The 27226-nt window shown below is 44.6% G+C and overlaps 1 protein-coding gene across 7 annotated transcripts in view; it reads left to right on the top strand.

The window, feature by feature from the left end:
- Thrb (thyroid hormone receptor beta) overlaps window positions 1-27226 on the top strand; it is a 332075-nt gene that overhangs the window by 247030 nt on the left and 57819 nt on the right. For all 7 annotated transcript variants that reach the window (XM_041662563.1, XM_041662565.1, XM_041662566.1 and 4 more), the window contains one exon: window positions 24279-24539. In XM_041662563.1, coding sequence (XP_041518497.1) covers window positions 24279-24539 — 261 coding nt within the window. The remainder of the gene's footprint in view (window positions 1-24278; window positions 24540-27226) is intronic.

Genomic DNA, 27226 nt, shown 5'->3' with positions numbered 1-27226 from the left:
GACACTGATGCTCACAGTCGCATTTCTGTAAAGGAAGGCCCATGTCTACTGACGATTGTCTGTCTTGGGCGCTTGTTAGCTGCTGCATAAGAGTCGTTGGAACAGTCTCTCAGAATTACGGTAGCGGCTACTCTGCACATGGCATGAGTGTTCTTCCTGGTGAAGGTTACTGATGGTGAGGGTTATAGACCCCAAAATAAGGACATTCCTCAAAGATAGCCAATGTGCACAGGGTGTAGCTTGTTAGTGTCTTGTTCTCTGGTCACTGATAAATCCTTCAGCAGAATTCTAGCTGTGGTTGCCCAGTTATCCATCACACCAGGGTGTTGTCTCAACTCTCAAACTGGTAATATCAGAGGGACAAGCCTTTGTTGGAGGGGATATGCAAAATATGATGGGCAAGCCTTTGTTGGAGGGATATTCAGAACACGGTTTACAGTGACTGGCCTCATCCTGGACTTTGCACCTCGCTAATTATGTCCTGAGGGTCACATCTACCAAATAGAAGCAAAGACTGGCTTGGAGGATGGAGGGCATCTTTGGAATATCTTTCTTAAATCAAATTGTAGCCACATTAGTGAGGGAATTAGATGCCCTCAGCAATGCAGCACCTCAGCCTCCAACTCTAAGGGTGTAGGGCGGTTAATCCATTTGTCTGGGGAGAGGCAATGGAAAACTTTTATCCCAGCTTTTCAAAACTGCAGCCTTCTTATTGATAATGAGTTTGGCTATACACATGTTTATTGACCAAAAACGCTTCTCCTTGTTTTGTTTTGCTTTCCTTTTTGATACTAGGTCTTGATGAATAGCCCTGCTTAGCCCAGTATTTATGTAGCATAGGCTATCCTCACACTTGAATAACAATCCTCTTCCCCTAGCCTCCAGAGGACTAGGGTTATGGTCATGAACACTATACCCCACTTCATTTTGAGTTTTAGTTGGTTGTTTACTTCTATGGTTAGCTTCTCTGTTGTGGTGTCTTTTCATTATGAGTTAGATATTAACAAAATGATTCATAGTCTCTGAAAAACTGCTACAAATATTTTTGCAATTTAGTATATTATCTTCTTTTTGTTAGGATATTTGACCTTTTTATATTTTTAAAGAACTTGTGATGATGATGATGATTATTATTATTATTATTATTATTATTTGTGCATGTACCCATGAAGTCCAGAAACAGGTATTGGATCCCCTAGAACTTAAGTTGCAATACTCTCTGCACTGGAGGCTGGGATCTGAACTCAAATATTCCAACGAATAGCAGCAACACTCTGCAGCAACTGCGGACACATTTCTCCAGCCCTTTTTCCTGTTTTATACTTTATCTAAGTTGCAAGATTAATACAAAGAATCTCCATCTATTCTTTACCCAGAGGGTTTGCATGGTAACGTTCCATCAGATCTACTGTATACGTCTCCCTTGCTCTTTCTAGTTCTATCTAATCTTTGCTCTGAACAATTTTCAAGTTAGTTTTATACACAGTGCTATGGCATGTGGAGAGTTTGCAGATGAACTCTGTTGGGTACCTTGCTTATATCTTGTGAAGATGACTCTCTCCCAGAGAGTAGGTAAGACTCAGGCTGAAGGGCTCTTTGAGATAAGTGTGAGCACTTCTATTTAAAGATGGTGCTTTTCATTAGACTCAGGGAAGCCTCAAGGATGGCTGAAGATTTCTGCATCTACACTTCAGATTACCCATTAAACAGCAACCAGAAGTAGCCTGCCGTGCTTTGTGAGAAAAGAAGGGTACCTTGCCAAGGAAGGCAGATATCCATCTGTCCCTTCTCCCACCTTCCACTGGACTCAGCTGGCAGTGCCTGGCACCTGTTCATCAACTTTCGTTTTTCTTTCAAGGCTTATCTCTGGAGATCCATGTTCCCGTGCATGAAGCATGCGGATGTATCTCTGTCCTGATGCTGGGCCTCCCCTGAGAGTTCTCTCCAAGTCTCTCAGTCTACATTTTTGCTTTTGTACTTGGTTTGGACTGAACATTTAATCCATTTGAGGAGCTTTTAAGAACTCCCAATGCTGAAGTTGCTGAGCTTTCCTACGGGCTTATGGTAAGGTAGTGAGACTCATATGACTTTCTTCACCCCCATCTGCCACATGACAGGGGCAGGATGCAGGATAACCATCAGGAAGTGCCCGGTCCATGGCAGGCCCTCATGCAAAGTGCATCGGCATTCCTGTTCTATAGTTACATAAACAGATGCAGAAGGTACTTATACTTCTTCAAGAAGCTTGTCTGGCAAGGAAGCTTAAATGCTGATAGCTATCCCTATAATTCAAATGTAGCCCCTGGTCAAGATGTCTTGCAAGAATTTTCTGCACAGATTGAGCCTTCTTCTGAAAATTGAGAGATATCCAAAAGTGCCCCAGTCAATCTTTATGATTTTTAGGGGGCTATAAATGATCAGGATGGAAGCAAGTGGTCCAGATAAAAGGAAATTTGATGCACCTGTATCCCTGCTTCAGCACCTTCTAAGGCAAACTGCTATTGCTATCATTGCTGCCTCACTTAGGCACTGATTCCTAAGCAAGTCATATCACAGGGACACACCTCGGAGCTCTACTGGGTGCTCAGTGCCCCCCAGGATGTACAAACTGAGCAGAACATAATGACATCATGCAGAAAGTGACAGCCAGCAGTGGTCAGGGGAACTACACATCTCCTCCTTGTAGGCAATAAGTAGGAAGTTTTTTAAAGTCACTAATTTCTGCTCTGATTTCACTTTCACAGTATCAAACTGTGGCTCCTGATGCTTTTCTGACATTACAGTCTTATTATTTCCCCCAGCCCCTTCGCACTGCCCTGGACTCTGGGCTTCTAAACATTTCATCTAAAAGCAACATTTCCTAGCAGAATTTATTGACTTATTTTTAGGAAGCATAGACACATTTAAGCATTAATCTTCCTTTTTGATATTTGAATGAAGTGACCTATGTCCCCCACAGGACACAGACGGAAGTTTTCCCACACCTTTATTAAGGAGCAGGGGGCCCAGGACTCTGCATGGACATGGCCAGACCATCGCACATCCCTGTATCACTTCCCTTGAGCTTTTCTAAACTTTAAATTTTCTTGACGTTTCTGTCAATAATGCTTTTGTAGATCTCAATTAAATCCCATTTGAATAATGAAATTTTGAATATTCTCAACTAAATAAAGCCCTAATTTCTCAACTCAATGTGGGAATTCGCATCCTATACTCTTTACCTAAATAAATAAGAAATTGAGATGAAGTTATCAGGATACCAGTTACTGCCACATTGCCCTTAGGCAAGTCTTTCAGTATTAGTATAAAATCAAAATCAGTCTATATACATGAATATAAACAAGCCTCATACTCAGGAAGGCGTGATGAAAATATTCATGAGGGTCCCAACTATTTGATGCCATGCCCGAAAGTAGATCAAGAAATAATTGTCAGAGAAATGGCTTAGGGGTTAAAAGCACTTACTACTCTTACAAACAACCTATGTTGAGTTCCCAGCACCCACAACTGCCTGTAATTCCAATTCCTAGAGACATGCAGTCACATGGTATGCATAAACTAATACAGGCACATACACATAAGTAAAAATAATAAAGAGAAATCACTAACATACATTATAACATTACCAAATTCCTGAGTGTTTAACAAAAAGAAATCTAATTCCATTTAACACTGGCATCTAAGATACTGTATTGCATAGAAACAGAGCTGAGGACAGTCCTTGCCTCTTAGGAATCTGGGGGCAAGGGAATCACGGTTTCTGCACACCTTAGGACAAAGGAAACTTAGAGACTGTGCAGTCCATACTCCTAGATGACAAGTGAGGACCTAAGACTGTGAACGGGAGGGTGCTGTTGCCGCTTAGCAGCATCCTGCACTGTGACTTAGTATGAGCCTTCAAGCTCCAGCTGGATTCCAGAAACACTTCGCAACGCAGTCCATTGGCCTCTGTTAATACAATAATGTTTAATGCTCCATTAAGTAAGTCTCCCCTCCTGGAACCTCAGTGACTTCATGCAGCAGAATGGTATTCCTAATATTAAGACTGGTGTCACCTGTACTAGTTGGCAGGTGACACTTGGCAGCATCATTTAGAGGCTTTCTTAGCATCCTTCCTTCATCCCCATCTGGTTCTTGGGCTTCACGTTGTTCTACAAAAGAAGAGTGGGAGGAAATGAAGAAAACACATTAAAGCCCATTAATCTCCTTCATTTATCGGCTGAAACTTGATCACATGGTCAAATCTTGCTGCAAGGGAGCCTGGGAAATATAGTCTAGTTTTGTCACAAAATGTGGCGTGTACAAATTTTGATTATGAGTCTTTGTCTCAAGGGGCCAGTATTACAGACATGTCAAAGGCCTTAGTCTTTATAACACAGAAATAGTCTCATTAAAAATTAATAATAATATAGTTTCAGCTATCTGATCCTTCCCCAGATAGAACCAGCATTTCTAGACAGGACCAGTGTGATCACTGTGCCTGCCCTTTCGAAGGAGCCAGAACTACATCTGGAGTTGGAGGCACACACGCATCTTTACTACTAGCCTTGTGTCTTGAACACATTACTTAGGCTCTTGGTCCCCTCTTCCTGATTGGAGGAAAGGGCAGAATGCATCTTAGATTTCTGTCGGAAACATCCTTCTGTCGTCTGGAAACATGCGTTAAGCACCTCTTCCATGAAAGCTTCCCCCCCCACCGTGGAAAAGTACTGGATAAGACAAAAGACAAGAAGCCAGACCAGAAGGGGAGGGTGGACAGCACTCGCCACCAGTGGAACACAATGAATGCTAGCGCTGCCCATGATTCCCGAGCCCCCTCCTCCACTCTACAATTGCATGAATCTTTTTTCTTTTCAGCCCTATACTAAGAAGAGAGGCTTAGCCCTAGAGATTCTAGACAGAATAAGCTGTTTTTACCAATGTACCCATGAGATGGCGAGGCCAAGCAGAAAACATTTCAAATGTTCCTATTGTTTGAGAATGTTTATTATGCCCGTGGAGGATTCTAACTCGCAGACTTAAAACATGAAGATCCCAGCCGCAAACAAAAACTCCTTTAGTCTTAGTGGAACATCAAAGTGGAGAGTCCTCCTCCAGACCGGTGGCCTTTACCTGGCTCTTCTCTCCCTGACAGATGAGTAAGGGTTTTCAGAGATGCTCCATGGCTTCCTAGAAGACAGCAGCCAAGCTGGACCTACCCTCCTGCAGGCCAGTAAGTCAGCAAGGGTGTGCAAGGTTAACAGCCCAGCAGCCGTCACATCTGGCCTCCTTGTCTCTCAGCCTTCACTGTCCTGTTCCCTGTGTTTCTCAATAGGATAGAAGACCTTTATGTTTGTTGGGTTGGTTGTCTTCCCGTTTCACTCTTGCTTTTGTCTTTTCTGAGTTTTGTTCTCTCTTTATTTATTTTTTATGTTAGACTCGGAATAGCATGGAGGGTGAGGAAGCAGATAAGAAGGATAGCGCATCTTTACCCAGAAAAAATATATACCGCCCTGATTCTAGTCTGCCCTACTCCAGTCTTTTTTATATGTCCCCTAACTCTTGCTGACCCCAAAAACAACAAACGGGGGGCTAAGGACACAAACCTGAGGTCAGGGCCCAGCTGTGACCTTGGGTGAGCCACTTGTCCTTTCTCCCTGCTCAGCTTCTTCCTGTATTAATGGTAGATAGCTAAGATATGTCTGGGTATTAACAGGATAAATAAATGGAATGCTGTACTCAGCACCGTGGCTGGAAAACAGGGAGCAGAAGTGACAAACATCTTCATCATGACCTAGCCACGTCCCTGTGCACAGACCAAGAGAACTGATCCACCAAGGAAGATTAAGGAAACATGCAGCTCTCGCTTGACACAGCAGCGAGCGAGCATACCTAATGTGCCCCAGCGCCCATCCGCTCCCTGCCAGCCCACTCCATAGTCCAAGAAATAAAGGATTCTCACAGCGTAGACATGGGTATCCTTCCCAGGCCTGATCCTTGAGGGGTGTCCATGAATTCTGAAATTACTGTGTGATATTTGTGTTAAAATCACCCTGAACGCCTAGACTGAAGTGTCTGTGAGCCTCTGTGGCCAGCTGCCACCGTACATCTGATTCCTCCATGCCTCCTTCTGTGTGCCAGGATTTCTGTGTGCGGGCCTTTTTTTTTTTTTTAAATTGAGCTCTACATTTTTCTCTGCTCCCCTCCCTTCCTCTCCCCTCCCCTTCAACCCTCTCCCAAGGTCCCCATGCTCCCAATTTACTCAGGAGATCTTGTCTTTTTCTACTTCCCATGTAGATTAGATCCATGTATGTCTCTCTTAGGGTCCTCATTGTTGTCTAGGAACCCTGGGATTGTGATTTGTGGGCTGGTTTTCTTTGCTTTATTTTTAAAAACCACTTATGAGTGAGTACATGTGATAATTGTCTTTCTGTGTGTGGTTCTTATCCAGTCCTTTCTTGTAGAATTTAGGAACTTCTGATAGGCTGAGTTTGACTAACCTGTCTTCAGGCAGGACAGCTTGTCTCTGGTGGGGTCACGCTTTTCCAAATGATATTACCGTGTGCGAGAACAGACAAGATAGACAACGAAACACACTTTACAGTTTTTATTCATAAAGAGAAAAGAAAGACACGGTGCATATAGGAAGGCAGAGCGTGCGGTGGGCATGTCCGCGGTTTTAAAGGTTGTTCAGCGCATGCATATATGGGCTTAAATAGCCACGTCACACATATGCATAGATTATGTAGGCAGGAAGGCCCTAGGGTGACTAGGCAATTTGCCTGAATGCTAATGGCACATGTACACGGTGGGACCCTGGAAATGCTAGTACCTAGGGTGACTAACAATTTTGCCTGAATGCTGACATGGGTCCCCTGATGTGATAGAAAGGACAACACCAAGCATACAGTGTCGAGTTTGTTTCCTTTGATGACATCTTGGTTGAAGCCCAGATTTCCAAGATTAAGAAAGGTTTCTTTTTTGCTTCCTGGTCCCGTCAAGCCTCAAATCGTCTCAAGAGTGTTTCATGTGCCACAAATAAAGGGCAAGAGGACTAAGCACAGCTTGGCAAGAGGACAGGCCCTGGCCAGAAACCAGTCTACCACTGATAATCCCATCTACCCATTTGCTAATCAGTTTCTCTCCTCCTGTTCATCTGCCTCTTGTACCTCCTCCTGATGCTCCTCCCCTCTTCCTGTCCTTGCTCCACCCCCTCCTGATGCTCCTCCCCCTCTTCCTGTCTTTGCTCCACCCCCTCCTGATGCTCCTCTTCTTGTTCTTGCTCCTCCCCCTCCTAATGCTCCTCCTCCTGATGCTCCTTCCCCTCTTCCTGTCCTTACTCCTCCCCTCCTGATGCTCCTCTTCCTGTCCTTGCTCCACCCCCTCCTGATGCTCCTCTTCTTGTTCTTGCTCCTACCCCTCCTAATGCTCCTTGTTCTATTCTTGCTCCCCCTCTTCCTGATTCTTCCTGCTCTTCCTTGTCCTCCTCCTCCTTCTGTTCCTTCTCCTTCTCCTTCCCTCCCCTCCCCACTCTGTTTGCCACACTTACATCTTGTCACTCCCACCCTCCGCCCTTAATGTCCATGGTATAACATGGTGTTAGGAGTCCACCATTAGACTTGCCCCACCCCCTACCCTCCACCCTGCAACCTACTGGCATTCAGGCAAACACTTAGCCAGCCCAGAGGTCCTGGGACAGGATGCCACTACGTCATGCATTGCATACATGGCTACATCATGCGTTGCGTGGCTATGTGCTGCCTTGTACGCATGTGCAAGCTTCCCCTTTTAAGCACGTTCCTTTACTGTTTTCTCGTGGTGGACGGACACAGCCCCCTCTTCCCCCGCCCTTTCCTAATAAACTCCCACGTGGGTTGTTGAGCCCTGTGGTTCATTCCTCACCACGGCAGCTGCAACCAAACAACACAGGGGCTTCCCAAACATTCTCAGCTTGTAAGGCCTTTTCATGCGGCACCTGAGGAAGTGCTGCCATCTTCTCAAACCCTCCAAGTGGGCGCCTGCAATGAGAGGAAATGACAATGGAGTTTACTAAGGGCGCTGGACATGCCCTATACTTCTTCTTCAGCTGCTGGAAAGTAATGTGATCAATACCGCATGCTTATAGGAAAAGGGCATTCGTGATTTTAGTTCACTGACACCATGCCCAAATTGTATCTATGTAAATTAAACATTTTAAAAAGAGAAATCTCTTGTATAAGTTTCTCCATATTTTCTATCCATTCAAATTAAGTGGCCAGATTATTATGACGTCTTCACTAAAAGTCCCAGACTTTTGTTACATCACAAAAATCACTATATTGATTAAAGTACAAGTGTTTCCACTAGCATCAAAGCTATCGGTTATTCACACTTCTGTGTACATTAATTCCACCAGTCTCCTGTCTCAAATTAGGGCACGTCAATTGGTGGAGATGAACCCTTAGCAGAAATAGGCCAGAAACTCCAGTGCCAGGATCCAGGTCAGAGTAAAGGTATTTTAAGTTAGAACAGTAGAAACCCAGTCATATCTCAGCTTTGCCTAGAGTTTCTCTTCCTTCCTGGCCTGTCCACCCTAATTATCAATACACATAGACACCACCATCCTAGTTATGATTCCACTGTCTCCAAACACCACAAATGATTTCTAGGGGGGTCAAAAGCTGGATAAGAGAATCAGAAGAGGTGGTTCAGTAGTTAAGAGCACTGACTTCTCTCCCAGAGGATCTGGGTTCAATTCCTAGCACCCATATGGCAACTCACAACTGTCTATAACTCCAGTTCCAGGGGACCCGACATCCATGGAAAAACATCAATGAATATAAAATAATTTAAAAAAAAACTGGATAGGAACCTACCAAGAGGCATTCCCATGGGCACATGGGAACTTAGGTCTCTTTGCCTCTTTTTGAGCTGATGTGTTGGAATTCACCAAATGTTCTTACAGGGACGTCCTTCCAGAAAGGCATTTTATTCTGGGGTGGCATCAGCATTCGGGAGTTTCTTCTTCTTCCCCATCTTCTCATCCTTCAGGCAAATGTATCCTAGAATGAAGGCCACTGGGATCAGGCTTCCAGGCTGCCCAGCCAGTTTGAGTCATAGTGCAACACATCCCATGAGCCACATCATCCTGAATGTGTAGGAAAAGCATGCCACAGTGAGATCAGGGTGCTTTAGTGACGCTGTGTTGATTGTTACATTCTCTCTGCAACACATGGACATGCGCCAGAGAAACAATGGAGTGATTACTAAAGGACAGGACTCTGTTCTTCCAGCTACTATCTGGGCAGAAGAATCTCAGGCTAGAATTTCATAAAGCTGGAAATATTTGTTACCTTAATATTTGTGGTCTTGTGGTTTCTAATTTTATTATTTATTTCATTTTGTGTATGCGCGTGGGCTCTTATACCTTGGTGCACTTGTAGGAATCAGGGGATAACTGCCAAGAACTGGTTCCTTCCTTCCACCTTACAGGAATCTTAAACTTTAGCACTTTGTTTTCTTTGTAGCTTCGCCTTGAACTCCCAATCCTCAGGCTTTTCAGATGTCTAGGCACCAGTAGTCTCATCAGTAGATGCTGGAGTTAGAAGCCTGTTCATCAGACAGTACGTACTTAATACATATCTGAAGAACGGCCCCTGACTTCAATCTGGCATACAGACTGTGCTTTTATGTAGTCAGTACGTATAGACTATCCAAATGACATGTTTCGGTGTGGAATCTTCATACATGTTTATCAAGGGCTTTGAGCATCTTCTCTGAAGAGGCGTTACCTTAGGAAATGACTGCCCCTCTTTCAAAGTGGTATTCCTATTAAGAGCCACCTTGTTTTAATTAAAGGCAGGTCCCATTTGCCATCTGTCCTCTGCCCCATCTGGAGAAGGAATCCAGGCACTGTTCTGATTCTTGCTGCCTCACCTATGGAAGGTCACGAGGAGGCAGGTGGAGAAGGCGGCTTGCAGGTGTTGTTCGTCCTTGGGCACCTCTCTAGTGCGCTTACAGTAGTACTGCACAGCTAACACCTGACTGCCACGACCAGCCATGTAAGGCCTGCAGTGAGCGTCACTGTCATTGTCCTGAACACGGAATGCAGCCATGTAAGGCCTGCAGTGAGTGTCACTCTCATTGTCCTGAACACGGAATGAAATCATCCCTTTGTCAAACCTAAATTATTGTCAAGTTTCCTAAAACCCAAAATGAGGAATTCAAAAGCAAATCAGTGCCTCTTTCTCTTGGTTCCTTGGTTGTTTTTGCTTGCTTGCTTCCATGCTTGCTTGCTTACTTGCTTCCCAAGCTTTTAGCCACTTGGAGGCAGAACCACTGCAAACACTGAACTTTCAGATGCAGAACCAAATTAGTCCTGCTTTGTGTGGAAACTTCTGGGACCAGAGGCCATATTGTTACTATGCTATTTCTAAATCATCAGTTCAGCCAGTTACTATCTCACAGGTTGTGTGATGCTGGAGCAGGTCCCCAGGTGACACATACCTTAGACACTTTCCAGACCCTAAGGCATACCTAGCCCTCACTGAGAGGAAGCTGATTGCAAAGGACCCCTCTCTGGCGCCAGGCTCTATTTTAAGTCATTGCAAAGTTGAAGGCAAAACTAAAAAGATATGAAGAAGGCAGGAAACCTGCCTGCTATTCCTCCTGTTCTGGCACCGTGGCAGCATCGCAGAACCGGTAGCACCAAGCAGTTCTTCCCATCCGCACCCATAAACGCTCGGTTCATAGCCCTAGCTGGCTTTGACCTCCTCGCCCTCTTGACTCCATCTCTCCATCTCTCGAGGATGGAATTGCAGGTCCATGCCTCCACACCAGTCATCTCCCTTCTGTCTCCGTAGTTGGGACAGGACCCATGAAGGCAGGTGCTAAACCAGCTTACCCTAGGGGACTTTAGATACACAGGGGTATTTGTATCTCGCTACTACGGTCCATTTCATCAAATGTATTTTGATGCATCCCGTAGTATTTGGAGGAATTAGAAGGTTCTCCCCCAAGTCTCTCCTCCCCAAAGCCCTCGGATTACTGCTCGCCAGCTATCAAGAGGACTAAGGCAGATGTGCCTGATGTCTGGGAGCTGCTGAGCCTCACAGGAGCAAAGCCCAAACTTCCCCACGTCAAACTGGCCCCAAAGGAAGGAAATCACTTCACTGACATGGATCCTGGCTGTTTTTAAGGCAAATTATAGTGAGAGTCAGTGAAAACCCAAAGCAGGGACAGTTTATAGAACTGTCAAAGCATGTGTGTAAAGACAAAAACATCTTATATAACTGATACATAGTTAAAATGTTTGTGTGTGTGTGAAGAAGATAACAGCTTATAGACCTACCTATTATGCAATTGAAACGTGGTTGTGTGTGAAGACAGCTTATAGAATTATCTGTTATCAGGTAATGTGTGTATGTAGAGACAAAGACAGCTTATAGACCTATCTGTTATACAATTAAAATGGGTGTGTGTAAAAAGCTTATAGAATTGTGTTATCAGAAAGTGTGTGTGTATAAAGACAAAGAAAGCTTATAAAGCTATCTGTTATACAGTTAACACGTGTATGTACATGTGTGTGCATATGTGTGTGTAAAGACAAAGACAGCTTATCAAGCTATCTGTTATACAATTAACATGCATGTGTAAAGACAATGATATCTTATAAAATTATCTGTTGTCAGCTAATGTGTGTGTAAAGATTTTATATTTATATTTTATAGTTACGTGTTTTACCGGTTTTGTATTTACTTGTTTGTTTAGCATGTGCATGAGCATGTATGTTTAGGGGTGCAGAGCATGTTCATGCCCCTTGTGAATATGGAGGACAACTTGCAGGATTCTCTTCTTGTAGCCTGTGGTCCCCGGGGTTGAGCTCAGGTCATTTTACCAGCCCTGCACCATATATAGTCTGTCCATGTTTTTACCCCTAGCATGTAATACATAAAAATAATGCCTGTGTTTCCCTGCCGCCCAGTGAGCTCCTCTTACTGTGGGAAATAAAAAATTGGTCTGCTCACCCAAGAGTACTATTTTGCCTTTTATTTGAAAAATCCTAAGTCTCAAAGTTTATGATTTATCTGTAAATTATACCCTACTCCTAGTTCCCAAGGTTAAAATAGATGCCCATTCATTTCCTCCTTTTGAAAAAGATATTTCACATTTGGGAACATAAAACAGGGCCAGTCTGCAATGTGGGTTCAGACTGTCAACAAGAATAAAATCTATGATCTAAACAAGAGCACAAGAGAAACCCAACCCTGCAGTCAGCAAACATCTGACCCTTGCGGGAACTTGGGAGGCTCTTGAATAGGAAGGTTCCTGCAGCAAAGGGAGCCTTTCTAATCCACTAAATAGAAGCCCCATGGTCTTCCATGTGGTTGCCGCAAAGTCTGAGTCACCTAACCTGAGAATTGGATGCTCGAATCCGGTATGAATTATGGAAAAGCCGGCAGCCACTCCTGAAGAGGGGCCGGTGTGTCCTCCAGGAAGTGCGCTTTGTCTGCTTTCAGAGCCTCTGATCAGTGTGCGCACTCAGCTGCTTCCGAAGCCTCTGGTCAGTGCGCGCACTCAGCTGCTTCCAGAGCCTCTGGTCAGTGCGCGCACTCAGCTGCTTCCAAAGCCTCTGGTCAGTGTGCGCACTCAGCTGCTTCCAAAGCCTCTGATCAGTGCGCGCACTCAGCTGCTTCCAAAGCCTCTGATCAGTGCGCGCACTCGGCTGCTTCCAAAGCCTCTGGTCAGTGTGCGCACTCAGCTGCTTCCAAAGCCTCTGGTCAGTGTGCGCACTCAGCTGCTTCTAGTTAAGGCACTCCGGGGTGCTACTGTGAGCCTAGTCACCTCTACGTTGCCTTTCCAAGGAAGGCGGTTTGGCCACCTCTAAACACACCTTTTATCGTTTTGTTTTTTAGTTTTATTTCATACTGTGTGTTAGAAATAGATTAAGACATCCATGTAAATGCCCAAAACACATTTTTGTTTTGTTTTTTAATGTTGGTTACTTTCACTTTCCGGGAAACTGTGCTTGCAGTTGCTGGCTTCGGTCTCTATACCCTCCATGATTGTTTTCCCTGAGGCTGCCAATCAACCCTTTTACAGAATCTGTAGCCAAAACAGGGGAGTGGGAGCCCCAATCCCCGAGAAAGATCTGTCTCTCAAGGGCTCCCGTCTCACCGACAATGCATTGGGAGTCCCTGAGTGTGAAACAGGTTAATAGCTCTGTGACAGGAAGCTCAAACTCCCATGTCCACCTGGAGAAAGACGCCCAGGCTCAACTAGAGAGAAATTAATAGGCAGGTGCTGGCAAGACAGACACATGGCAATGGGCGCAAGGCTGCCAGCCTGAGCGAAGACTGGTTTTACTGAGCAAGAGCCTCACAGCCAAAATCTTGGGGGAGAGAGGCATTAAAGCTGCACCTGAGATGGGCACACCCTAGTCGGAGCATCTTGAACACGTCACTGTCACCCTAGCCTTCCATCTGTCCATCCCTTCATCCCACACATGAACAGATGCTCTCAGTGAGGTTGCTTCTTTTTAAATTTTCGGTGATTTTCTTCCTGGCTCCTTTTCATCGTTTTGGAGGCCTCTGCTCTAGATCTTGAACTGACCGCAGAGACTTAGCCCTTGGAGCAGGAAAAATGTGAAGGAAGAGAGGTTTAGTGGAAGCCATGTGGGGACTAGGAAAAGATAAGCATCAGTCAGCAAGGCATAGCAAAGGCAGGGGGTTCTTTCACTACTGTTTCCCTCCAAGCTACAGACAGGAGAAGATGTGGGAAGCTGTGGGCCTTGGATTGATTCTGATCAGGCAATGGGAATTCATTCATACACCCAGCTCCAGGCTAGATAGGCAAGCCAAAGTCCCAGAAGCTCAGGAAGCCACACAAGAGAATTCCTTGTAATAATACATTCTAAACAGAAACACAGGAATCAGCAGACTTCCTACTTGCTGTGTGTGCTTGTTTACTGGTTTGTTGCAGGGAGCAGCTTGTTCATCCCAGCCATCAAGAACCAAAATAACCACACAGAAACTATTAATTAAATCACTGCTTGGCCCATTAGCTCTAGCTTCTTATTGGCTAACTCTTTTTTTTAATTTATTTATTTATTAAAGATTTTTGTCTCTTCCCTGCCACTGCCTCCCATTTCCCTCCCCCTCCCCCAATCAAGTCCCCCTCCCTCGTCAGCCCAAAGAGCGATCAGGGTTCCCTGCCCTGTGGGAAGTCCAAGGACCACCCACCTCCATCCAGGTCTAGTAAGGTGAGCATCCAAACTGCCTAGGCTCCCACAAAGTATTGGCTAACTCTTACATCTTAATTTAACCCATTTCTATTAATCTGTGTATCGCTATGTGACAGTGGCTTACCAGCAAAATTTCAGCACATCTATCTCAGGTGGCTCCATGGCATCTCTCTGACTCTGCCTTCTTCTTTCCAGCATTCAGTTCCATCTTCCCCGCCTACCTAAGTTCTGCCCTATCAACAGGCCAAGGCAGTTTCTTTTTTCATTAATGGTAATCACAGCACACAGAAGGAACTCCCACATCACTGGTTGAAACGAGATCTAGTTGGTCTGGTTTCTTGGTACAGATGTTTGCGTTAGATGAGGTGATGGGTGCATGCTATGGTATACAGCAGGTAGTCCTGTAATAACCAAATTTGTGCTTTATTAGTTTGCCAAATAGTAAATATCTGGTGACTATTTTAACATTTTTATTTTATGTGCGTATTGATTTCATGTGCACTGATGCAGCGTGCCTGCATGTATGTCCCTGTGAGAGTATCAGATCCCCAAGCCAGGCAGACCCACTTCATATGGATCCCAAAACCCCAAAAAACACCAGAACCTTTCAATGACCTGCCTACTCAACCCAGATGGAGCTGACTGACAGATGCACCTTAAGCAGCCTTGCCCTGGTGTCCCCTGTGGACATCTTCCCCAGACACGGGTCTAGGTAGCGGCCAATGAGCTAAGCCTGTGCTTTAGGCAGTGTTATGGAAGACGGATGCCAAGAATGGAGCCATCTTGATGACCCAGATGCCTTCACGTCTCAGGTTTCCCAGAGCTGTTTGAGTCGCATCTGTTCATGGCCCAGCTGTCTTGTTCCAGAGCTTTGACACTCCTCGGTGAGGTTGAGTGCCCTGTGTGGAGCATATTATAGCGCAGTGACTATGAACTGCTGGGTTAGAGAAGCACACATACTCTGTTCAGCCTCAAGGGTATTTAGAGCTCTCTTGGTTATGTTCAGTTATTTCCAATTTGTATGGGGTGATGTCATATTAAGCCTGACAGATGGGGTCGTGGGGTAGAATCCAGTCAGAGGAGACGAGCATGTGCCATTGGCATAATCACAGGGGACACAGCAAGGTGTTGCCTTGCCTAGAAGAGTCATCAGCAAGTACTGTGGATATTCGAGAAAGAGACGCAAAGATGTGGAACAGTCTGCCCCAAATCACATCCCATATATGACAAAGCCAGAGTGTGACCTTTGACCAGCAGAGGCCCACAATCCTCTACTGTCAGCAGCTTTCCTTTTCACTGGCCGTCCTGGGCAGATGAAGATCACGTGAGTCTCTCTGAGTAGTACTCCATTGTGTAGATGTACCACATTTTCCTTATCCATGCTTCGGTTGGGGGGCATCTAGGTCTCTCCCAGGTTCTGACTATTATGAATAATGCTGCTACGAACATAGCTGAACACATGTCCTTCTGGTATGATTGAACATTCTTTGGGTATATGCTCAAAAGTGGTACTGCTGGGTCTTGAGAGAGATTGATTCCTAATTTTCTGAGAAATCATTGTGCTGATTTCCAAAGTGGCTGTACAAATTTCCACTCCCACCAGCAATGGAGGAGCATTCCCCTTACCCCACATCCTCTCCAGCAGAAGCTGTCATCGGTATTTTTTATCTTGGCCATTCTAACAGGTGTGAGATACTACTCAGCAGTAAAAAAAAATGATGGCTTCTTAAAATGTGCAAGCAAATGGACAGAACTAGAAAAAAACACACTGAGTGAAGTAACCCAGACCCAGAAAGACAAATATAGTATGTACTCACTCTTCAGCGGATATTAGCCTACAGGCCACAATCCCAGAGAACCTAGACAACGAAGAGGACCGTAAGAGAGACATACATGGATCCACTTGGGAGGAGAAAAAGACAAGATCTCCTGAGTAAATTGGGAGTGAGGGGGTCAGGGGGAGTGTAGAAGAGGGGAGGGGAAGAAGGAGGGAGGGAGGAAAATACTTGGCTCAATAAAAACAATAAAAGGAGGCCTGAGTGATGAGTCCCCTGAGATAGCCCAACAGCTTTGAATAAGAAGGAAGGAGTTTGCTGAGGAAAGACTTTCTCTTTGCAAAGCATTGTGGTTTGGATATGAAATGTCCCTCTCCCGGGTGTGTTTGAACACCTGATCCCCCACTCGTGGTACTGCTTTGGAAGGCTGTAGAAACTTTAGCAAATGGAGTCTCATTGGAAGAAGTCGATCACTGCAGATAGTTCCTGAAGGTTTCTAGCCTGCCTCTACTTCCATCCATCCTATGTATCCTTAGGATGCAGGGTGGCCAGCCACCTCCCAGGCCTGCCGCCATGTCTGTAGCACAGTGGACTGTATGTCTGGGGCATGCAACAACTTTCCTACCTGGAGTTGTTTTCAGGCAGGTAATTTTATCACAGAAACTAGGCAAACAACCAGTACCCAACTTGTTAGGGAGGGGCGTTAAGTAGCACTTAGATCATTATACTAGACCATGTGTATTACAGCAGCATCAAAAATAAGGGCATTATACACAGGTATGTAAATGGGATCGCGGATAGAAGGTAGCAAATGGAACAAGGGGTGAGAAGAAAGGGTCAGGGAAGTCAGGATGGTGGGAGAGTACTTCAATTAATCTTAGAAAGAGATCTACTTCAAGGCTGTGTAAGAGTCAAGCTCCGCCTTCACCACTGTTATCTGAGCCCCAAAACTTATCATGGTAGAGGGGCTCTTCATCACAGTGTCTTTCGTGATGTCTCTGGTAGCAGCTAGAAATCTGGTCTTCGACACAAAGCTTGGGCTACAGCCCCATGCACTCCAGGCGTTATCCTTAAACTTGACTGAGTTTCTGTCCTGCCCAGTTCCCGTAGTCATTAAGTCCCAAAGAAATCACACAGAGGTCTACATTAATTATAAACTGATTGACCTAGTATCTCAGGCTTCTTACTAACTCTTATAACTTTTATTAGCCCATAATTCTTTTCTGTGTTTACCACGTGGCTTGGTACTTTTTTCGACAAGGCAGTTATATCTTGCTTCCTCTGCATCTGGGTGACAACTACAGACTGAAATTTCCCTCTTCCCAGAATTCTCATTGCCACACCTCTACTTCCTGCCTAGTCACCCCACCTCTACTTCCTGCCTGGCTACTGGCCAATCATCCTTTATTAAACAAGTACAAGAAACAAATCTTTACAGGGAAAAAACATTGTCCTACAGCAAACCACCACTTCTATTGGGTGATGGTTGGTCTCAGATTCGCCCTTACTTACATGATGCCATGATGTCATTGACCCAGCTGCTCTTTTCCAGGGATGAACTTTGAAAGTCAAGCTTAGTTGAAGTTAGGAGTATAATGGAAGGGCAAGAAGATGATTGGGTTGCAGAAATGAATGGCTTTTAATTCATCGGGCACTGTTTCAAGGGCCCTGACAAGTTGAATGTGTTTCTTCCTTGATGGAATCCTTTTTGCAAAATAGCAAAAGTTAAGAAGTAGGGATTGTTGGAGAATGTAAATCCCTGGTGATGGTTTTGGGGTCCCTAGTCTCTCTGGGTGCCTATTTTTCTGCCATTTGACAACTATGAAGCTCCTGTAGCACAAACTCCTGCTGCCATGATATTCTACCTAAACTGCAAGAACAGAAACATGGAGCCCAGAGGACACAGGCAAGACTTTATGTATTCACTCAATACTGAGTTCTTAAATAGGATACAGCCACATCTCCGAATTTACAAAAGTAACCTTTTTCCCTTTCTCCATTCTTTCCTCCTTCCTTCCTTTCTTTTTTCTTCTGCTTTTCTTTTCTCTTGTCTAATAAACTTCTCTTTTGGAGATACCAGAAATATGAAGGAAGAAGAATTCCTTTGAAAGAATTCGAGAGTAAGCTGGGGTTTCTAAGCTTGAAAACAGTTTTAGCACAGCAACATAAGCCTGGCTTTAGAGTCAGGAGACCTGGGTATGGAGCCTGGCCCGCCATATAATCCTTGTCACTTTGTAGTCTTGGTGCCTGCTTATGTGATCCAGGCTCACATCCCTCCTGGCTAAGTTCATCAAGCACCTTACCATGTGTGAAGATCTCCCCTTGGGGCTCAACACAAGCAGGAACCCTGGCAATGCTGGCTCTGCTCCCATAGTGTTTGTCCTTCTACTGAGGGCAGACAAGGAAGTTCTAGAGAATGAAATAAGATCTTAAATAGAAAATGGTTGGAGAACTGGTCAGGAAAGTTCAGTAATGTCTCTGTGAAAGGAACTGGCTGTAGAAGAATTGGCAAGGGGCTTGCAGGCCTAGTGAAGAACTTTTGCAAAGACTCTGAAGAGCAGGGTTCCTATGTTAGCTTCTGTGGCTGGAGGATAAAATACACCAAGAAGCAAGGTCATGGATGAGTAAATCAGCATGAGGGGCCATGGCACGAAGGGTGGAGAGAGGTCCTGGGGGCTCGAGCACCACAGAAAGGTGGTCAAGAGCACTTACTCCTCTCGACCAGAGACCCTAGTTGGGTTCCAGCACCGGTGTCAGGCTGCTCCTAACTGCGAGTAACTCTGGCTCCAGGTAATCAGATGCCCTCTGGCCTCCACGTTTACCCTCACACATGTGATACACCCCCACACTTGGCATGCCCCTACACATGGCACACCTCCTATACACACACACTCAAACACATTAAAGTAAAAATAAATCATAGAAAAATAAAACAGTAGTCTGATATTCCCAGAGCAGTTCCACACACCTGGGGATTTCAGATCACGTTATTTGTGTACACCATCTGATACTGCTGGCCTCTTAATACAGCTAAAAACTTTCAGAATGAATAATAGGAAATCCCAGCTACTCAGATGACCCTTCTGGCCACTTGGTCATTATCTTGATTCCTTTACTTTATTCCTTTCTAAGATATCAACTGCCTTTTGTGTCCTGAAGTACTTGAATATTTTAGTAAAATTTCCCTTCCTTGACAAACAGATTGATTTTCTATCAGCTTCAGTACAGTGTCCAGAGAAAGGATGAAGGTGGTTAAGCTATCAAGGTCTGTGTTCTTTTCTCTTTTGCTAAAGACCACGTGGGTCAGTATTATGGCACTCAAGCCATTAGATGACAGTCATGAAATGCAGACTCAATGGTTGTGTCTAAACTCCCTTGAGACAACCAGGTCCATGTTGCTCCAGTGTTAGTTCACATGCCCCATATAGTTGCTATCTTTTATTCCATCTATTAATTTGTACCATAACTGACCAATTAAATTGGTTAACTCTTTTGTGTAGCAGTTTATGTTAAAAGCCAGATATCAATTAAGAACAAATGCCTTAGATCGTGTGAATAATAAGATATTATTTTTAGGATACAGGTGTCCTTATGAATGCTAAACAAAGAACTGACCCCTCCCTTTTTGAGACAGAGTCTCATGCAGGCCTGGTTGGCCTCTAACTCTCTGTGTAGCCAAGGATGGCCTCCATTGTTGGCATCCTGATTCTCTTGCCTCCATCTTGCTGAGATATCTGCTACTATATCTAGTAATTGTGGTTCTAGGAATTGAACCCAGGTTTTTTTGTGTGTGCTAGATACACATTCTACCAACTGAGTTACATCTCTAGGCTTTTAAAAAAGCAACTGATTTCTACCGCTATGTGCAGAATGTTCCAGATAATGCTCAAAACCATCTCTTTGAGTAAACACTTACTTGCATCCAATCCCTGAAGTCTTCAAGACAATATCCAGCCAGCGCCCAATGTCCAGGGCTTTGCCCAGTAGACTCACCAGTAACTGAGGGCTTTGTGAATGATAACACAAGTCTTCTCTACCTGGTTTCCTTTCTGCTGCTGTACAAAAAAAAAAAAAAAAAAAAAAAAAAAAAAAAAAAGGACCAAAGGCATCTTAGGGGACAAAAGAGTCTATCATACCTCTCATTTCCAGGCTATCGTCTATTATTGAGGGAAACTCAAACAGAAACAGTGGAGGGGATGCTGCGTACTGGCCCGCCGACGGGCTCATGCTCAACTGGTTTCTTATACAGCATGGCTGCCTCCCTAGAGACAGTGATGCCCACAGTGAGCTCCCACATCAGTCATCGAGCAACACAATCTCGCAGTCCTGGCTACCAACCAGTTTGAAAAAGGCATTTCTTTGTTGAGATTCCTTCTTCCCAAGTGACACTAGGTTGTGTCAACTTGACAATACAAACTAAGTGAAGCGTTGAGGCTGTGTAAAACATTAGATCTTGAGAGAGTATATGATTTATTCCCAAAATGCCAATAATTTGTTTTATTATTTATTTATTTATTATATATAGTGTTCTGCCTGCTGGTGTCCTGGCACGCCAGAAGAGGGCACCACACCTCATTATAGTTGGTTGTGAGCCACCATGTGGTTGCTGGGAACTGAACTCAGGACCTCTGGAAGAGCAGTCAGTGCTCTTAACCGCTGAGCCACTTCTCCAGCAATAATTTGTTTTATTACCTTAAATTTATCATGGTCCTTTGGATCTCAGGCTCTGTTGGACATCTCAGTCACCCGAAGAACTTAGCAGATTTGTGCGTGCTGAGACCCTGGCCTAGTTTAAAAAGTCGGGTCTTCAAAGCTGTGATTTGCTCCTGTGGGGATTCTGACAGGTGCCAAGGGTTGGGAGTCACTGGCTGGCTCTTTCGAATGCTAATTCTTCTAAAAAGGAATAATCTATTGTCATGAACTTTGGGGGAGTGAAAGGGTATGGTCGCAGGATATAGTAATAGAAAAATAATCTCAGAGACATTTTGCCAGCTGTATATATATAGAACTTATATTCCTCATCATTGAACACGCACCCAATAAAGAGAATTTATTGACCTGGCACTGTGGGTGTCCCATCTTCCCTTGAGAATGGAGTAAGAATTGCATGTACTCCCCTGCTATGGAGTGGATAAGAATCAAGTATTCTCTTTAGGGAAATTCCTATTGCATTTTCCCATGACCCAGCCAGGGTTTCTCAGTCTCCAGTTTTCCCAGCAGTGTGCATCCCATAAACCTGCCAATTAAGCAACTGAATATCATTATTTCTAATGTAATTGCAGACTGCAATTATGAACTTGTAAATGCTGCTGTAAATGGAGCCCTTTACCCCAACCATCTCAAGTGTTTTTCTTAGGGGAGTGGAAGGCAATCCTATTGCTTACCTTGCCCCAAACATAGCCAGCCTCGCTAGAAGAAACCCCCTCTTTCTGGCCCAAAGGACATGCAGAACAAGCTCTAATGGGCTCTGCTTTGACCCAGAAGGTCCCGTTGGATGCACAGCCCTTAGACATCTTTCACCTGAGACCCAGATTCAACAAGGAGTTGCAACCGCCCGATTTCTGCAGTTTTTTCTTAGGGCTGGGAAATTGCCACCAACTTTTAGAAATCAGTACAAAAAGATCATACATCAGAAGCCTCACAGAACCCTCTGAGAAATTTACCGTTCTTTAAGTTGAGCGTTACAGGGTACCACTTGCTAGGGAATTTACTCTCTGAAACTCAAGTGGGGGTAGCAGAACCACGCGTGGGTGAGCCTGCTTGAGTCTGTGGGAGTAAAGGGAGTCTCTCGGGCCCATGATTAGCCTTTGTGTTCAGACACTTAGAAATGAGTTCACAGGAAACTTAACCCCTCGTGGATAACAGGTTTCTGAGTGGACTCTACCCAGATGTCTAGTTTGAAATGCAATACAGTCTCAGAGATCTCCACCTATTTTTTCCCTTTCAATGGGCAGTGAGAATAAATGCCTGTAATTGCACCAGTGGTAGGCAAGGGTGGAAAGTGGAAGGGTTGATTCGCCATGCGATGCATAGCACCTTACAAACCCTGAGAAGAAAGCACCGTGTTTGTTTAATCTGCCCAATGCGATGGCTTGCGCAGTCCTAAGCATGGAGAATTCTCTGCGCCAGTACAATTCAAAACCCAGCACATGGTGGGATTCTCCTACAGGACGCACTGCAAGCCAGAGTACTTCCATTTACTGTGCCGGGGGCTGAAGAGACAGCTGAGCAGTTCAGAGTGCTCCCTCCTGCTCTTCCCAAAGACACAAGTTTGGTTCCCAGCACCCACATCAGGCACCTCACAGCTCCCTCTCTAAGTCTGCTGAGGTCTTTTGAGGCCATTTACATGCACGCTCGCCTCTCTCTCTCTCAGAAAACTAAAATAAATCCATAAATCCTTTTCAAAAAAAAAGAACTAAGGAAGGAAGGAAGGAAGGAAGGAAGGAAGGAAGGAAGGAAGAAAAGAAGTCCTGTTCAGGTTCCTACACCATGGATTGGAAGTTTGAACGTGCATGTGTGCATGGGTCTGAGAACATGAGGCTCAGAATGGGGACCATAACTTCAAAAGTGACTCTGACTGCTGACGCTTCCAGATAAAGCATCCACCCAGACAGCCTCAGCTTAAGGTTCTGGTAGCTTCTGGGAGAGTGTTGCTTTTTTATTAAACAACTGGAACCATCACTAGAAATCCCCTGTGCCAAAGCACAAGCTGGGGTGGATTGGTCTCTGTAAGCACCAGGGATTGAACTGTGGTCTTTTGGTTTCAGCATAAAAGAAAACTCACCCAGTAAGGATGTACCCCAGTGAGGCAACACTAGCCTGGTGTGTATACCTGTAGTTTGTGTTTGTGTGTGTGTGTATGTGTGTGCGTGTGTGTGTGTGTGGTGTGCATGCATGTGAGTGTATGCGGGTGGTATGTGGGTGACTATGTGTGTATATGTGAGTGATTGTATGTGGTGTGCATGTGAGTGTGTGGTGTATGGTGTGCATATGAGTTGTGGTGTGTGCATGTGAGTGTGTGAGTGTATGGTGTGTATCTGTGGTGTGTGCATTATAGCGTGTGTGTGTGAGTAGTGTGTGGTGTGCGTATGAGTGTGTGTGAATGTGTGGTGTATGTGTGTGAGTGTGTGGTCTGTATGTTTGGTGTGTGCATTGTAGTGTGTGTGTGGTATGCGCATTGTAGTGTGTGTGAGGAGTGTGTAGTGTGTGGTGTGTGCATGTGAGTGTGTGAGTGTGTGGTCATGTGAGTGTGTATTGTGTGCATGTGTAGTGTGTGTGTGAGAGAGAGTAGCGTGTGGTGTGTGCATGTGTAGTGTGTATGAGTGTGAGTAGTATGTGGTGTGTGTGGTATGTGACGTATGAGTGTGTATTCTTATTATTTTTGCCGTCTACTTTACCTTCCTATACAGTAGAGACACTGAATAAGGTGAAAATTGTCAGTAGAGAAGACGTTTCTCAGTAAGAAATTTATTATATTATTCCATTTTTGCCCGTTCTAGAGAACAGGCCTACAGCCCCCATAGACTGAACTCAAAAACAGTACAACATTAGCGATCTGGTACCCAGCCTAAGAGATCAGGCCTATCCTTCTATCTGTAGGGCTCTGAATTTGCCACACACAGAAAGCATGACCTGCCCCCTTCTATGTGATTTCATGACCAGTTTGGGCCTCCATTAAAAAAATACAAAACTTCCATGTGAAATATCTGGATTTAGACTTGGGGGTTGTTGCTGTTTTGTGTTGAGTTTTGTTGATGGTGGCTCCTTCCTGTTTCCTTAGCTTTGCCATCAGGGCAGAAAATGTTAAGAACAGCTTGTTGGTCTCGGTATGTGGGCCATTCGAGTGTGCCCAACTTAAGTGACACAATATCCCTCGGGTCAGTCTGTGATAAACCCCAAGTCAAACAAGGCTGCATCTGGGATGTGTCATATCCTAAGGATCTGACCTAAGGTCATGGCCAGCCCTGACTCTTAAAACCCCAAATAGTCACCTAAGCAGTGATATAAACTGGTTTCAGCTGGTTCTTGGGCCGCTACTGTAATGCTGAGACTAGGAGAACCTTGCCATGGAGGAGCTGCAGAAATGGCGGGGAGGATCCGTTAGTTACTCCAACAGGCAATCCAGCTTCAGTGTGTCCAGGGCTAATGGCCACAGCATGTCCTGACACCATAGTGGAGGTGCATGTGAACAGGGTCAGCCCGAAAGGACTGAGCAGGAACTGGCTTCCAAAACACAAAATCTCAACAAAACCTTGACAATCGCTACAGCCCATTGTCTCCTGTTTTCACTTCCCTCCCACCAGAAAATGGCCTTCCAGCCTGGGACAAACAGAAGCCCCGTCCAGAACGAGGACAGGACTGGAAGCTGGTAGGAATGTCCGAAGCCTGCCTGCACAGGAAGAGCCATGCAGAGAGGCGCGGCGCACTGAAGAACGAGCAGACATCCCCACACCTCATCCAGGCCACGTGGACGAGTTCTATATTCCATCTAGATCCCGAGGATGTGAACGATCCGAGCGTCTCCAGTGCCCAGACCTTCCAGACCGAAGAGAGAAAATGCAAAGGTAACCACTTCCTACCAGACCGTGGCCACACGGGCATCTCTTCCACGACTGTGTTCCTCCTCTATTTCTTCACCCGACTCGAGTCAGTGTGCTTCCCTGGCTAATCCTCCCTGATGTCTTCATCCTCTAATTTTCTTTTAAGCGTAAATAAACAAGTGGGGTCCAAAGGCCAGCACTACATGCCATACCCCAACACTGGGGGAAAGGTCCTTTTTAGTTCTTTAAGGAGCAAACATGGTGTTAATTTGATCTTTAATTCTACTTGTATCTGAGTGGACACAGGCATTGCTGCATTCATAGCTGCTTGTTTTGTGGTGTGTGTCTGGGTATATGTATATTCATATGTTTCTTATCAATTACACCAGTAGCTAAAGGGATTTTTGATGCCTGCCTTTAACCTACATAGACGGTTCTTGCTTGCCAGGGAGATTTGAACATGTCTCGTGGTCAGTAAATCCTGTGCCCCTGTCCTGGAGAGAAGATTAGGGTGTTAGACGGTTGTCACCTCATGAGGGAGGAGGTAGTCACCTCAAGAGGGAAACAAAAGCAGCCGAAGCAGCCCAGATTCCTGATCACATAAGACTTAGATGCTCTTCACCTCAGGCCACCCCACCTGACAGATGTCTTCCATGCTGATCGTGTTATGGTCTTAGGGTTGCCCAAAATCTTTGCTTCTTAAAGCAGCCTGTGTCTGTAAGTGTTCAAGTTCACGTGACTGCCTGTTCTTTCCCAGTTCAGAGTTTAAAAACTGAAAAGATTATGCTTGGCTTTTGGGGTTTTACTTGCAATAAAGTTTAAGTTGTCTATTTGGAAACTGAAAAAAATGTCATCATCAAATAACAGTGTGTCACATATCAACACGTAATAATAGGTGAGCTGTGAAGAAGCATAGCTGCTGCCCTGTCTTAAACGTTAGCCACAGTTCCAACCCAGGTCCTTCTGGTTTTCTGGAAACACTTTAGAGCCTCCATAATGTCTGGTTTTACTCAGAAAGATCCAGTTTCTGAGACAGATGTTCCATAGATGGTGTCCTCAGCTCTGACTGGAGCGCAGGAGGGAACACCTTGTTCCTTTTGAAAGGTGATACTTGAACTTCTTTGTTAATTATTTAGAAGTTGAAAGGTTTTTCTTAATGTTTTAAATTGAAATAGAATTACACTACCTCCCCCTTCTTTCCTTCCCTCCAGTTCCTCCCAGGCACCCTCCCCTCACTTTCAAGTTGATAGCTGCTTATTCTTTGGTTATTATTGGGACATACATGTGTATGTATGTACATGTATGTACAAATATAAAAATATAACCTGCTGGGTCTGTTTTTGTTGTTTGTGTACACATTGTTTCAGGCCTGACAGCTCTGCACTAGACAACCAGTAAGGGGCTTGTACTTGGGAGAGGTGAATTCCCTTCCACCCAGCAGAAAGTAGTTGCTGTAGTTCCTTGTCTAGGGGTGGGACTTTGTGGAATTCCTCCCCTCCACATTAATATGGCCACTGATATAGCCATTGCTACAATCTTGTTTGTGCAGACATTTCTAGGAGAGACTTTGAAGTTTTGAAGAGGATATTTAGAAAAATGGCAAAATGGGATTTTTTTTTCCAAAGAGATCAGGATGTAAAGCAGATGAGCCTCCACGTGTCAATGGGTGTGCATGGTGTCAATGGGTGTGCATGGTGTCAATGGGTGTGCATGCGCATATTTACTTGAACTACCATTTAGATTTACAAGCTGATTGTATCTCCAAATTTTATAGGTCGCAGTAAAACCTTGCCTGTCTTTGGTATATAGCCAACATCCTCATGATTTAAGGACCTGAACCAAAGTTAACTCATTCACAAGTGGTACCCAAGTTCATTGATTCACAGAGCGCTGTCTCTATTATGACGAATTTTGTTCTTAGATATGTTGAGTTCTAAACACTAGCCTTTCTGTTTGTTAAAATACCTTGAGAGTAAGAGGGGGTGGGAGTTCTGACGCACAGGATGCTGAGGTTCTTGCCTCACCTGAGGCTAAAGCTAAATATGAGACACCATCCAAAAAGAAAAGACGAACAGACAAGTTACAGTCTTTGGGTTGAAGACTCCAGAGTTCAGTGCCTAAGACCACAACATTTTGAGGTTGATACATCTAGACTAGAATACCAGCATTCCCACTGTATGTTTAGAGCCAACTTATATAAATGTTATGTTGATAAAACTACGTAAGATGAGGTAGTTAAACATTTAACTCGGTACCTTGCTTATAGTTCACTTTAAAGAGCAGCTGCCATTTTCCTAGTGATCTTTATTATCAGCTCTACATCCTAAGTCACTTAGATTCCCTAAGTAGCATAGCAAGGAATGGGGCTAGAGGAGTTTAACAGATGAGGATGGGTGGATGGTCTGTTTTATGAAGCCCAGATCTTCTAATAAATAAATCATTCAAGTGCATCTTCACTATTCTGGTGTTGAAAGAAAAACAGCAGAGGCAAACCTTTTGAGGTTTCCAGAGATATCACCAGGGTTCACTTTGACCTGGGTGTAAAACAATGTCCTGATTATCAGCACAGAAATGAGACCCAAGTGGCCTGAGTCACAAAACCCAAGAATCTACTGAACTCAATCTCCCTAATATATTTGCACACTGGTGAGTGATGCCCACATTCCCCTTGGGAGTTGGTACTTCTCCATTGTCTCCATTGATCTGCTATG

Source organism: Microtus oregoni, unplaced genomic scaffold (assembly GCF_018167655.1).
Source record: "Microtus oregoni isolate MIOR12 unplaced genomic scaffold, Mior012 000013F_ref0000133, whole genome shotgun sequence".
Taxonomy (NCBI): domain Eukaryota; kingdom Metazoa; phylum Chordata; class Mammalia; order Rodentia; family Cricetidae; genus Microtus; species Microtus oregoni.
This window is presented reverse-complemented; position numbering and strand designations above follow the sequence as displayed.